At 36.4% G+C, this 13,313-nt stretch overlaps 1 protein-coding gene across 2 annotated transcripts in view; it reads right to left on the bottom strand.

The window, feature by feature from the left end:
* ARAP2 (ArfGAP with RhoGAP domain, ankyrin repeat and PH domain 2) overlaps nt 1-13,313 on the bottom strand; it is a 171,171-nt gene that overhangs the window by 17,319 nt on the left and 140,539 nt on the right. For both annotated transcript variants that reach the window (XM_008701374.2, XM_008701376.2), the window contains 4 exons: nt 12,964-13,103; nt 4,208-4,290; nt 3,131-3,166; nt 1,167-1,230 (listed from right to left, as the gene is read on the bottom strand). In XM_008701374.2, coding sequence (XP_008699596.1) covers nt 1,167-1,230; nt 3,131-3,166; nt 4,208-4,290; nt 12,964-13,103 — 323 coding nt within the window. The remainder of the gene's footprint in view (nt 1-1,166; nt 1,231-3,130; nt 3,167-4,207; nt 4,291-12,963; nt 13,104-13,313) is intronic.

The following is a 13,313-nucleotide window of genomic DNA, read 5'->3' as shown; positions in this document are numbered from 1 at the left end:
AACCCTGTGATTAAGAGTCGCACCTGAGTTTTTGCTCTATACATCCAATTATGTCTAACAGGCATCTCCAATTTCATATGGCCAAAACAGAACTCTCAATTTTCGCCTGCATCTCTGATCTTATCACTTCTATTTGCCAGTTGCTCTTTTTAAGGAATTAAACATCTGAATTTCTGAAAAGTCACAAATAAGAAGGAAAAGTCTCTAAAACAATTTAAGTCTTTTTCTGCCTATGTGTTTTCAGGTAGTAACAGTAGTGTCAGACTGAGAAGAGCAGTGTTTATTAACCACTGGAAAGGTTAATAAATTAAATGAACAGAGAAAATGGTTTTCAAAACAAATAAGGGCCAGATTTGGGGGTGAATTAACTTCCCACTTATAAGAAACAGGGAAGTACATCCTCGGTAATAAAGAGTGGCAACTTAATCGTTACCAGTGAATTTCAATGCTCTTGTGGGAAGCGTTGCTGGGAATTCAGCCAGACAAGGTGGGGGGAGAAAGCAATCCTATTAATGAGACTATTTAACCCTTCCCCCAAAGACACACCTCCTATAGGGAGGAGACTAAATGGAGAATTGAGTATAGGTATTAGCTTCTGGCACCCCTGGGTTTAAACCACTCACTAAATGTATAGTGCTGAGCAACTGAGAGCATCTTTCTTACCTTTATTCCCTCAACTACAAGCAACACCATGCATGGTTTGTTGCAAAGAATACATGAGTTAACTCTTCTGACGAATCCAGCACACAGTAAGTATTAAAGGAATGTAGGCTCCCGTCCTTGTTTCTGGAAAGGCTAGGGTGGGGGGGTGGGAGAGTAGGCGGCCATAGGGAGAACAAGAAGGAAAACAGCACACTTTTCTAGATGAAGATGAATGTGGGACTCTGGTATAACAAGCTCCTCTTTCTTACGCTACCATCTTGAAGCAGTACACCTCTCCTAAGGGAAGGAGTGGCTGCAGTGCCAAAAAAGAAGCCTCAACAAAGACAGTAAGCCCTCTTTCAAAGAGTAATGGATAAATTCAGATTCTCATGTTTAAAAAATATATAAACAAGAAAATAAAGGCATACACATAAAACTCTTATTAAAAATGTTTTGTACATCACACTAACATTTCCTATGAGCAGTGGTTATACTTTGCTAGAGAGCTGAAACAGAGATCGTACCTGGGCAATGAAGACATTGGCCATCCACTCCATCTGAGTCTGTGGACTATCACAACAAATGTGCCTGTAAAACAAGGTTTATATAATACGTAATTCAAAAAGCAGACTGTTCTCCAGTGTATTTCTTTGGTTATTAAGTGATCAGAAACCTCTTTGGATTTCTCCTGATTCATGACTTAAAGCAATCAAAATGGGAGTATTTCAGTATAAGTTGCTTCAGGCCTCTGTTAAATGTACAATTCAAAATAATAGTAAAATATGCTAGTTTAAACAAAATACACGTACAGGCTTTGGTAACTGCTGAAAAATGATCAGCAATGTTTTTGGAAAGGCAGAAAAGTCACTGTCATTTACTTTTTCAGGTACATGATGTTAAACTTCTTTTTCCCCAGAAACTCTGAGCCTAAGAAGAAAAATATGTGCACATTTTCTTAAGAGCAGACTTTTAAAAAAGGCTTAGACAGTCTCCATCATTAGGATTATAAACATTAATACCCACAAGACTCATGAAAAATGAATGAAATGAAAAAGTACTAAGGCATGTCCAGTAACACTGATTCAGTAACCTCTTACTGAAAACCTACATAAAACAGAGATCTTGCCCTCAAGGTTCACATAGTCTATTAGAGGAGCTAGGCATGTAAACAAATAAATTAGAACACAGTGAGAAAAAGAGAAAGTCAAGTTGAACACAAATACAGAAAGAGCACACTTGAGGATGCAGTAAAAGATTCTTAAAAAAGGAAAATTCTGTAAGTGATATTAAAATGACATGGACATTTCAAGGTAATTATGTATTTTTATTCCTGTATGAAAAACAATTTGTAAAAAGTGTTAAAATGAAATTTGTAAAAAAAAATTCTTGCTTCCTTCATTAGATTCTCACAAAGACATTGTTCCTTTCCATTACCATGTCCAAAAAAACCTGTCCTCTCTATAATTAAGCACCCATGTGTGTAAAATACTACAGATGCCAAGAAGAAATAAGTAATGATTAGAGGTGAGAGTTATCTGATAAGACTTTTGGGGCATTTGAGCCATGGTTTGAAAGAAGAATGGTAGTTGAGTCCACCACATCAGTACGAAGAAGACGGGAACAGCATATAGTGTGGAAAAAGGCTCAGTAAAGGGACTACACATGTTAAACATGGAGAGGTGAAGGAGCAAGAAATGTAGGATAATTAAAGACAGATTACTGTTTTATCAAGTTAAAAAAAAAAAAAGGAAAAAGGGAAAGCCATGGAAGATAAAGCTGATGGAGCCTCATATCAAAGGGTCTTGTGTGTTGTGCCAGCAATCCTGTACTTTATCCTGCAGAAGAGTGTTAATGCAGGGAAGAAACCCAACGCATTTTAGAAAGCCCCTTTGGTGGCTGGATAAAGAATATTCTAGAAAACAAAAGTAAAATTAGAGGCATGAAGAGCACTTAGGATGACCGCAATAATTCACACAGATGAAGGCATGGCCTGATCAGGAAGACAATTAAGAGGCAGATCCCACACAGTTTAGTGGTTGGTTAGACACAGCTAGGGCGGGAGAAGGAGACAGTACAATCTCTAGGGAGACTGGCTAGATCCTGTGACATCAATGGAAAAAAGTGCATATTTGCAAAGAAAAGGTTTGAGGCCAAGATTTTTTTTTTATATGAAGTTTTGGCTAGTTCTTATCCTTTATATAAAACTGGATTCTGCCTGCTTATCCCATAAAAGCTTGGGATTCCACACTCACATAATAACTAGGGAGAAATCTGACTTAGGAGGGCACTAGCAAGTAGGACACCTGGGATTGAAATGGCCTAAACCTTGAAGCAAATCTATTTTCTTCTCAGACTCAAAATATTTAAAAAATTTTTTTTCAACTTCACTTTGGTGAAACATTTCCTGTCTATAGATCTATCTGCCAATAACATTGTTTACTGAAGTTATCAATATATCAAATCCAAAAACTGCCAGCTGTTAACTTACCAGTGATGTTTTTCAGAATAGGCAGTCAATCCCCAACTAAATCACGTGGGAAAAAGAACACACACATACATATGAAAAAAGAGAAATTGTACAAAACTGAAAACAGGATTCGATATTAAGGAGCTAATCAATGGTGGCAATGTATAACGGAACAGATACCCACGAGTGATGATTCAATGGGTAAGACTGATCTAGAGGCGAATGGCAAGTGAGGGGTTTGGCTACAAATTTAAATATACTCAAGGGAGAGGGACGGAAGGGGTCCATGACATCATGGGAAAGTGAGGGAAATCTCTCAGAAGATACTCTTGGCTGAGGAAGGATAGATATCTAGGAAAATGGCCAAACAAGATATATACCTTCTACTGAGATTGTGGGAAATTAAAGAATGTGTCAACAGCAACACAGGTGTATTGCTGGGTTTACAAATTAGGCATGTAGGCAAAAATGAGAAAAATTTTCAGTAACGGAAACCCAACGTAAGCATCTAACAGTTCATGAAAATGTTTCCTATTTGTGAAAACATTAATTAATCAAATTAATATTTGTGATTAGAAAGTATGGCATAAACCACATGCTGGCATGATTCAAATGTTGACGAGGAGGACAGTGTAGAAGAGAGCCCACTTCCTCTCCACCACCTGGGTGCTGTGGGTTTACTACCAAATTTGGCAAAACAGAAAGGGCAAATTACACAGCCAGGCATCAAGAGGCTGTTTTCCTGTGTGTAGGACGGTCTGGAACATTCCTTATGTCCCCAGGTTGTGAGACTGATCAAGGAATGGAATGTGGAGAAAAACCAGGTGTTTTTCAGTAGACAGGGCCTTCTGGGGATTTCCTGCTTTACAGGGCGGATGCGCCATTGCCAAGGAGTTTGACTTTAGCGAGAACATCATGATTTTTATCTGCCCACAGAAGTTCCCTCGATCTGCAACAGGTCCCCTGCCATGTTTGTGGCAGCTCAAAGATTTTGTCCATAGCTTAACTATCATGTAATGCCTCTGACCTCCCAATCCTTAAATAGACAGATATTCCTGCAACTTTTCCTTCTCAGAACCCTTCCCTTTCAAACCTTACCTTGTTGGAGGCTTCATTTTCTTTTTCACGCCAAGATAAAACTTCATTGAACCAAGCGAAAACATTTTGTCATATTTACTACTCTGTAAGGAAAACAAAATAATGTGTAAAATTAAACAGACTTTATAAATATCTTTATATTTTCCTTGAGTATTAATGATGAGTTTAGAATTGTTTAGTTTCTCCAATGTTTTATGGATGTTATACAAAGTTTTTAGTACATGACGACTGTTCTGACTGCAATGTTATAAATTTAAATACAAAATTTTGGATACACATGTATGTTTATATATGTGTGTACGTGTATACATAGATACAATGTTTTATTCAAGACACCTGGGAAGATATTTATCAGAACTGATAATTTTTCAATTTTTTCATATTTTAAAAATAGAATCATATGCAATATTATTCTGTAATTCCATCAGTGTTGTCTGGGACAGCACCCTGCATTCATGTAACTAAGACGACCGCCTCCATGTTAGGTTTTATTGCCAAATGCATTATGATTTTCTGTACTTTCTGGATTTCAGGATGATGGAAAACATACTATGAACCTTTATGGGGACATACTGAACTATCTCAAGCATCCACATTAATAACATTTTTTACAAATAATTAATGAAAGTAGACTATTAAAAATTTACATCTACTCTGGATCAATTATCTATTCTCTATACACATCCTGACATATTTATCTGTAACTAATATTTTTTAAAAATCCTGGAACATAGGCTATCAGGCAAAACTTGAATCATCATACTCTAATTTCAAAACTTGTATCAAACCACATACATTTTATTATCTATCCTTGGAAAACCTGAAATAATTTTACAAAGAGAACAGCCTTGGAAATGATTACGGACACCTGCTTTCCCCATGCCCTAAGAATTCTGAAGGAAACCTTTTAAGTGTTAGGCATACAGCATTTATAACTAAGAGCAAGGGGGTTGGGCTCATAGAAACCTGGGTGCCAATCTGGCTTGCTACTTAGTTTGTGACCTTGCATTACTTTTCTCTGCTCTTCTTGTTTGTTAGTAAAGAGGGATAATAAAAATATTATCTCATAGGGTTATTAAGAATAAATGAGTAAGGGGGCATCTACACAGCTCAGTTAAGCAGCTGCCTTCAGCTCAGGTCATGATCTCAGGGTCCTGGGATCGAGCCCCATGTCTGGCTCCCTGCTCAGCAGGGAGTCTGCTTGTCACTCTTCCCCTCCCCCTGCTCATACTCTCTCTCAAATAAATATTTTTTTAAAAAGATTAAGTAAAGGGGTACTGTGAAGGATTATTCTACAGACTAAATAAGAAAAATGTCAATAAAGCATTTAGTCCAGTCATCAGCATAAGGGTGCAGTAATTTACAGCTATTGTTATTAGGAATTTAGAACACATCACTTCAGAGACACAGTAATACAGACAAGTTGTTAGAATCCTAAGACGGTATGCAAAAGCCCATTTAGCAAATATTGGCTAAAATTTAGTACTAAGTACAATTTAGCTGAAATTAGTTCGAAGTTCTATAAAAGTTAAACTATTACTATGAAGTCTTTTCTTCATGAAAGCAATTGAGTTTGAAAAGTAAAGGATGGAAAATGCATTTATAAAATTAAAAATTGCCTTTCACAGAGAAAACAGGCTAAGACAATATAGAGGAAACATAAAGGCAAAAGCAAGCAAGAAGATTATCAGGAATAATGCTTGGGTGACCAGGGCTCTATGGCACTGATGAGGCCCGGACTATACATGGTGAATTTACTCCTAGTCACTATAATCAATGTTTGCTATTATCATCATGGTAGATAATTTAAAATAGTTATTTTGGATATTTTTTTTCTCTTATGGCTACATTTCTAGAAATGGAATCACTGGGCTAAAGGCTAGGAGCGTGTTTAAGAATAAGATTTTGGGGGTGGCAGGGTGGCTCGGTCGGTTGAGCAACGACTCTTGATTTTGGCTCAGGTTGTGATCTCGGGGTCATGGGATAGAGCCCTGTATGGGGCTCCGCGCTCAGCACGGTGTCTGCTAGTCCCTTTTCCTCTGCTCCTCCCCACATTCGCACTCTTGTTCTCTCTCTCAAATAAATACATAACATTAAAAAAAAAGAATAAGATTTTGGCCAAACTGAGAGTGTACATTTACTTACAATTACACATACACTCATATATTCATGAGCAATTTTCACTTTTGATTTGGTCCACAATTTATCTCTCTTGTTTGAATTAGTTTTGTATCTATGAAATAAGAAATTGCCTTGTCTTTTTAAATGAAATGTTCTACACGAACTGCTGTTTTGTTTACTTTTATTATTTTTATGAAGTCATATTGATCTTTTCTTTTGAAATTTAAAAAAAATATATTTATTTATTTGACAGAATAAGCAGGGGGAGAGGCAGGCAGAGAGAGAGGGAGAAGCAGACTCCCCACTGAGCAGGGAGCCTGATGTGGGGCTGGATCCCAGGACCCTGGGATTGTGACCTGAGCCAAAGGCAGACGCCTCACTGACAGCCACCCAATCGTCCCTCTTTTGAACTTTCTTAACTATCTCTTCAACTTTAAAGGGTTTTCACATAGCTGACAAATACTGAATTGCATGGCCATGGAATCTGAAGGATTGTTATTTTTAAAGTTTTACTTCTTTTGTCAATCTGGAATAAATAGTTTATATACAGTATAGATGAGAATTTAAATTGAAAATTTTTAAGAATTATCCCAGCCTTATTTGTTACACAAACCTTTCTTTGGACAGGCATTTATGATGGCATGCTTATCAAAAACAAATCTCAATATACAACTAGGCCCTTTACCTGACTTTATGTGATACCACTGCTATCTCTATTCATTTTTATGCCAGGATCATATTATCTCAACTATTTCAGCTTTATTGTATAACCATGATAGTTGGATGGAAAATACTACACAATTATTTTGTTTTTTATACACCAAAATGTTTGCAAGTATTCGTATCTGTTTACACTTTGAAGTGATTATCAAATCATTTCTGCCAGAATCTAAAAATAATTCCTTGGGATTTTGAAAAGAATTATATTAAACCTATCGATAAATATGAGACTTTACATAAATTTTATTACTTCCAGTGAAGTTCTGTCATTTCTCTCATTCCACCTGTACTTTTTGTGAAGGTCATTTTCTGGTAGTTTATATGTTTTGTCTTTTTATTCCAACTGAGGACTGGTTTTGGGGTACTGACTTTGAAGCGTGCGACTTTACTGAATGTTAAGGAGTAGAACTGAAGTCTAATATGGAGCACTGAGGTAGCTTGGTAAGGCAGTGAGCACTCCGTACAGCAAAGAGGCAAAGCAAGGAGAATTTAGGAATGTACCCAGGGGAGCCGCCTGGCCACATCTGTCAGAGACTGCATCAGAAGGCCGCTGAGGTGAATGTCCCTCCCGGTAGCTGAGAACGTGATTCCCTTGGACTCAGTCCCGAGGGAGGCGGCCAGGTCAGGTGAGAGGCAGTAGGACGGGATGCGCACAGTTCAGAATGAGAGAAGGAGTGCTGAAGCAGGTAGGCTTCGTTTTGAACAGGACACCAGGAGGTCCAGGGCTGTCAACATTTTGCAGTACTCTGGCAACAGAGAGTCTGGATTCTCAAGCCACTCCTGACATGCAGGCTCATTACTTTATACCATATATCCTGTCCAAAAAGAGCGCTAATGATAGAATGTGAGAGGAAATCAGCAACAGTGGAAAGAAAGCTTTTTAAGTTTCTGTCTTTAAACTGAATATGCATGAAGTGGAACTGTAACGATACGAATGGAAAGTTCTATAAAAAGAAATCTCATTTGGCAAGATAACTTTACTGTTGGTTTATTACAATTCTCTCTTTTGGTACGTGTATTTTCTGGAGAATTTCTTCAAAAAGTTCAATATACTAGACTGTTAGGAAGTCTCTAATGTGTTACTTCAGGCACTATAATTCAAAATAAAGTTTTTAACTAAGCCAATTAAATTAGTGTGCTTAAAAAATTATTCTTGCTACTAAAAGGAGTTTGCTTATTAGTGCATGCAGCTTTTAATGACCCCTCCCTTACCCACTTGCTTTTTTCACACCATTAACAATATAATGGTAATATTCTTTGAAACTTCTCACCTTTTATTTAAATCAAGTCTGAAAACATTTTAATTAACATTTTCTGTGCAGGGAAAACTCAAAACAAAATATATCTTTCCCTGTGTATTACCCTAATTTGTTGTTAATGAGCATTCATAAATTATCTCTAATTAACACAGTCTTTTTAAATATACTTTTCAATTTGTAATTTCCACTTCCTTCTCAGTAAATCATTTTCTAAGTATATACAAGCACACATGTATTAATGGCAACTGTCAAAACCAGAGCCAAATGTTTATTCAAATAAGTTAGGAGGTTTTCGCTATTGTTTATTTCCTGTAAAATAATTGGAAATGTTAACATTGCCAATGACTCGACCATCAATATTAAAAGGGACAGAGTAGAAACATGAAAAAACAACCGGCCATATAAAATCATGTGTTGAAAATAGTGGTAGTTTAAGGAAAACCATAAGTCGAGTCTCCTCTGCTTGCCTGAATGTGCCAATTAAAGTATCAGTTGCATTAACTTATTCTGACAGATGTACAACTTTTAAGTACAATAATTATAATTCCATAACCTGAGGTCACTGTTATAAAAAGTGTTCAGTGTCCTTAAAAAGCACTGTCTTTCTGACAAATAGTGTATCTCACTTACACATGGAATTTTAAAAAGTCAAAAACATAGAAGTAGAATGGTTGTTGTCAGGAGTTGATGGTGGGGGAAATGGACAGATGTTGGTCAAAGGGTCTAAAATTTCAGTTATGCAGAATGAATGTCCTGGAGATCTAAGGTGGAGCATGATGACTACAGTTAATATTGTACCACATACTTGAAATTTGCTAAGAGAGTACATCTTAAATGTTCTTACCCCTCCCACACACACACAGCCAACAGATAACTACGTGAAGTAATGGATATGTTAATTAGCTTGATTGCAGTAATCATTTCACAAAGTGTAATGTATCAAAACATCACCTTGTACAGCGTAAATATATACAATTTTTTTTTTGTCAATTATACCTCAATAAAGCTGGGGAAAAGAAGTATTTCAAACGTCAAAAAACAAAACCACCCTTTAAGACAAATTCGATACTGTCACTCTATGAATTAGACTGAGCAGGTTCAACCTTTCAAAGATATAAATTCTTAAAACATATTCTGTTAAAGGGTATGAGATTATCTCACACAATCAATCCATCTGAAAAAACAAAAACAAAACAAAAAGACACTTATCCATGAACAAACTTCCTGTGGCAGATTTTTAAATTTACATCGGCTTGGGGGAAACACTATAAAAAACCAAATTGCATGGATTGTCATATTTGGGAATATATGGTACTGCTTAAATGAAAAAGACTTATCCAAGTTAAAATAATACAAAACTATAATTTGTTTAATAAGCCCCTGCATGGAGCCTTTGGAGTCCGACACTTAGGAATGAACACTCTGTTGCTTACTGGCTATGGGATCTTGGGCAAGTTATGTAATATCTTGGTAAGCTTCATTTCTTTGTCTGTAAAGTGGAATAATTATAGTACTAATTTCATAGGGTTATTACAAAGAGAAAATGAGATAATCCAAGTGAAATGTATAGAACGCTACCTTTTATAGAGCAACTGCCTGAATGTTAGTTGCTGCCATGATGACGGCACTATCACCACTACTGACTACTAGTCGTTTCTAGCAACCTTCTGTTGCTACACAATGGAAGCGTTGGTCCCTTAGTGGGACTAAAAAGTTCACGTTCATTCTTAAATACCCTAAGCAGATATCCAACTACAAAAGTGACCCTTAACCAACGTATAATGTATATAGAAGGGCAAGGATTAAGGAAGTCAGTCTAACGAAGATCAAAGTGGGTGACCCACTGAAGAAAACCAAAGAAAATTCAATCAGATTCAGTTCTAGATGGTTAGAATAATCAACTGTGAGGTCCTGAATTTACTTTCATGAACACGAATCTAAAGTTCACGAACCTTAAAATCTGATGTGTCCAGTTCACATAACCCCAAATTCTTCTGTGCCTTACTTCTGCAAACTCCACTCTTCGTCTACTCGAAAAACTGAAGAATGGTAATAAATAATAACCATTTGATACCCACACAGACTCGCTGCTGGGTCTATCAGATGGAATAATAAGGTGGGAGTTCGAGTACAGTATTTAATATAGCTCTCTGAATAGATGAGGGCTGCAGGATTCAGTGCTGTTTTGTTAGCCCCCCTGCCTGGACAGTCCACCGTCCTAATCAAAGGAAGAATGCTACTCAGATTTATTTATGCCCACATGGAGGCCTCTCTGCTGGAGGAACATAGAGGGAAAGCAGTCAAAGCATGTGGGGAGCTCAACAGAAGCCATAACAAAATGAGACCACAGAGCTTTGGAAAGCTGCCTATGAATCCTTTCTTCATAACATATTCACAGATGTTACTAGTCTGGTCTGTGTTTATACATCTCCAAAACAGATCACAGCGAAGTCCCACACACTTAAAGCATGCAAGCAATGTTTACCCAAATGAATTTTATAATTCAATATAAAAAAGTGCCTTTAGATCCTGCTGTCATTCTACATTTAAATTATTGTGTAGGTGTTATCTGAACTTCAAGGAAGTAGAGATGTTACTACATACACCCTTGTAATCACCACCCAAAACTGGATAGGGAACATTTATTTCTATCACCCTAGAAAGATTCCTACTGACTCCATCATCCTGTTTCTGCAGCAACCTGATTCTGCACACCCCAGGCGGACACTTGCTGACTTCTTTCATCATAAATGGTTTTGCCTGTCCTTAGATTTCTTATGGACAAACTCATATGGTACTATTTTGTACCAAGCTGCTTTTGCTCAACAAGGACTCCAAGATTCATCCATGTTGTTACATTCATTAGTATTCATTTTTACTGCCCAGTAATATTCTATTGTATGAATATATCATTCTTTTATTGATGATGAATCATTTGGACTGTTTCCAGGTTTTTGCTTTTATGAGTAAAGCTGCTTATGAACATGTGCTTTGTGGAAAGAATACCTAGGAATGAAGTTGCTGGATCATGGAGTAGACGTATGAATAAATTTATATTTGAAAACTACCAAATAGTTCTACACAGTGATTGTGTGATCTTATGGTTCCAGTAGCAATCGATGAGGATTTTAGTTAATCAACATCCTTAGTCATACCAGTAGGTGTAAAATAGTATTGTGTGGTTTCAATTTGCATGGCTCTAGGGACTATTATGTTGAGTGCTTTTAGTTCAATGGTTTATTGGCCATTCCTCCATCTTCTTTCAGGTAGTGTCTGTTCAATTCTGCACCCCAGTTTTCATTGTGTTCTTTTTTTATTGTTGATTTGTTCTTCATATTCTGGATACGAGTCCTTTCTCAAATACATGTTCTACAAATATATTTTTCTCTCTCTGGGACTTGCCTATTAATATTCTCCATGAAGCCTTGATGAGCATGTTGCTATTACCAGTATATCATGCTATGCTATTACTATATAGTGTTTCATATTACATACATATTAATATTATATATGTAATGTTTCATGGCTTAAAAGAACATATATTCTTAACTAAGCATTAAAGTAATCTGGCATGCAGGATTCATACTATCATCATCATATTACAGATTCAGAAATTGAGGTTGAGAGCTTAAGTTATTTATTCACACAACCAATTTAGTGGATTAGAGATTTTCACTACTAATCAATATTATTATGATTCCATAATTTATTCCCTTTTCATCTCTATTTCCCCTCTCCATTCCACAACTCCTTAACGAAAGCTTTTGAAAATTCAAATTTACAGGGATACATCAGTGAGATTCAGTTGATAAATATGATATTACATGAGTCAATTCATTCAATCATATAGGAAATATATTAAATTTATTTTAACATTTGGCTTTTGCCTTCTTATTCCACATTTTGTTAATTTCCATTAGCTAAACTCAAGCCACTTTTGCCTCAGGGCATAAAATCCTTTTTTTTTTTTTTTTTTTTTTTACTTTTAGCCAACATATAGTACATCATTGGTTTCAGATATAGAGTTCAGTAATTCATTAGCTGCATATAACACCCAGTGCTCATCCTATCACGTGCCCTCCTTAATGCCCATCAGCCAGTTACCCCATCCCCCCCACTCACCTCCCCTTCTGCCAACCTATTTGTTTCCTATAGTTAAGAGTCTCTCATGGTTTTTCTCCTTCTCTGATTTCTTCCCTGGTTTTCCCTCACTTCCTCTATGATCTTCTGTGCTGTTTCTCATATTCCACATATGAGTGAAACCATATAATTGTCTATCTCTGATTGACTTATTTCGCTCAGCATAATGCCCTCCAGTTCCATCCACGTAAATGGTAAGGTTTCATTCTTTTTGATGGCTCTGAATTTTATTGATGAAGATGCTGATGGATATGCTAGCTTATGTAACACATATTAGACTATTAAGGACTTATGTGCACTAAAAAATAAGTGCTCAGAAAGGCCATATGAAGTTCTTCACTGTGTTACTTAGTGTATTAATGTTATATCCAGAGCCTGCAAGAAATCATCAGCTGACTGCACGTTCTGTTTACTACAGGGCCTGACTGCCAAGAGAGGACTGACAGAGGTATGAAGTAAGAATGTTGATACCTACACAAACATACATACATATTTAAATACTAAACATATAACTACCTTTGAATCCTTGTAGAGAAAGAGATACCCATCTCGTAAAACAAAATACCGGTCTTGAAACTTATTTCCAGACAGTATTTTAGATGGCTCTTCTTTAATTTTCAAGACTCCTTCTTTGATACTTTCCAGGGCCCTCCTCTCTGTAAGGTACAACATTACTTTTGTAAGTTAAGTACATTGTTATTTATTTGGAATATAATATAAAACACGTCTACACTTTATTTTGATAATATAAAATAATAACTTGTTTCTTACCAGTAAGAAGCCTATGGTTAATTTCTGGGAACACCATATTTCAGGATATTCATATCTACTTATAATATATAGGCCTGCCTAAGCTGTCCAATTGG

Source organism: Ursus maritimus, unplaced genomic scaffold, assembly GCF_017311325.1.
Source record: "Ursus maritimus isolate PB19 unplaced genomic scaffold, ASM1731132v1 scaffold_8, whole genome shotgun sequence".
Classification (NCBI taxonomy): domain Eukaryota; kingdom Metazoa; phylum Chordata; class Mammalia; order Carnivora; family Ursidae; genus Ursus; species Ursus maritimus.
The sequence above is the reverse complement of the archived record's forward strand: the minus strand, read 5'-3'. Positions and strand labels throughout refer to the sequence as shown.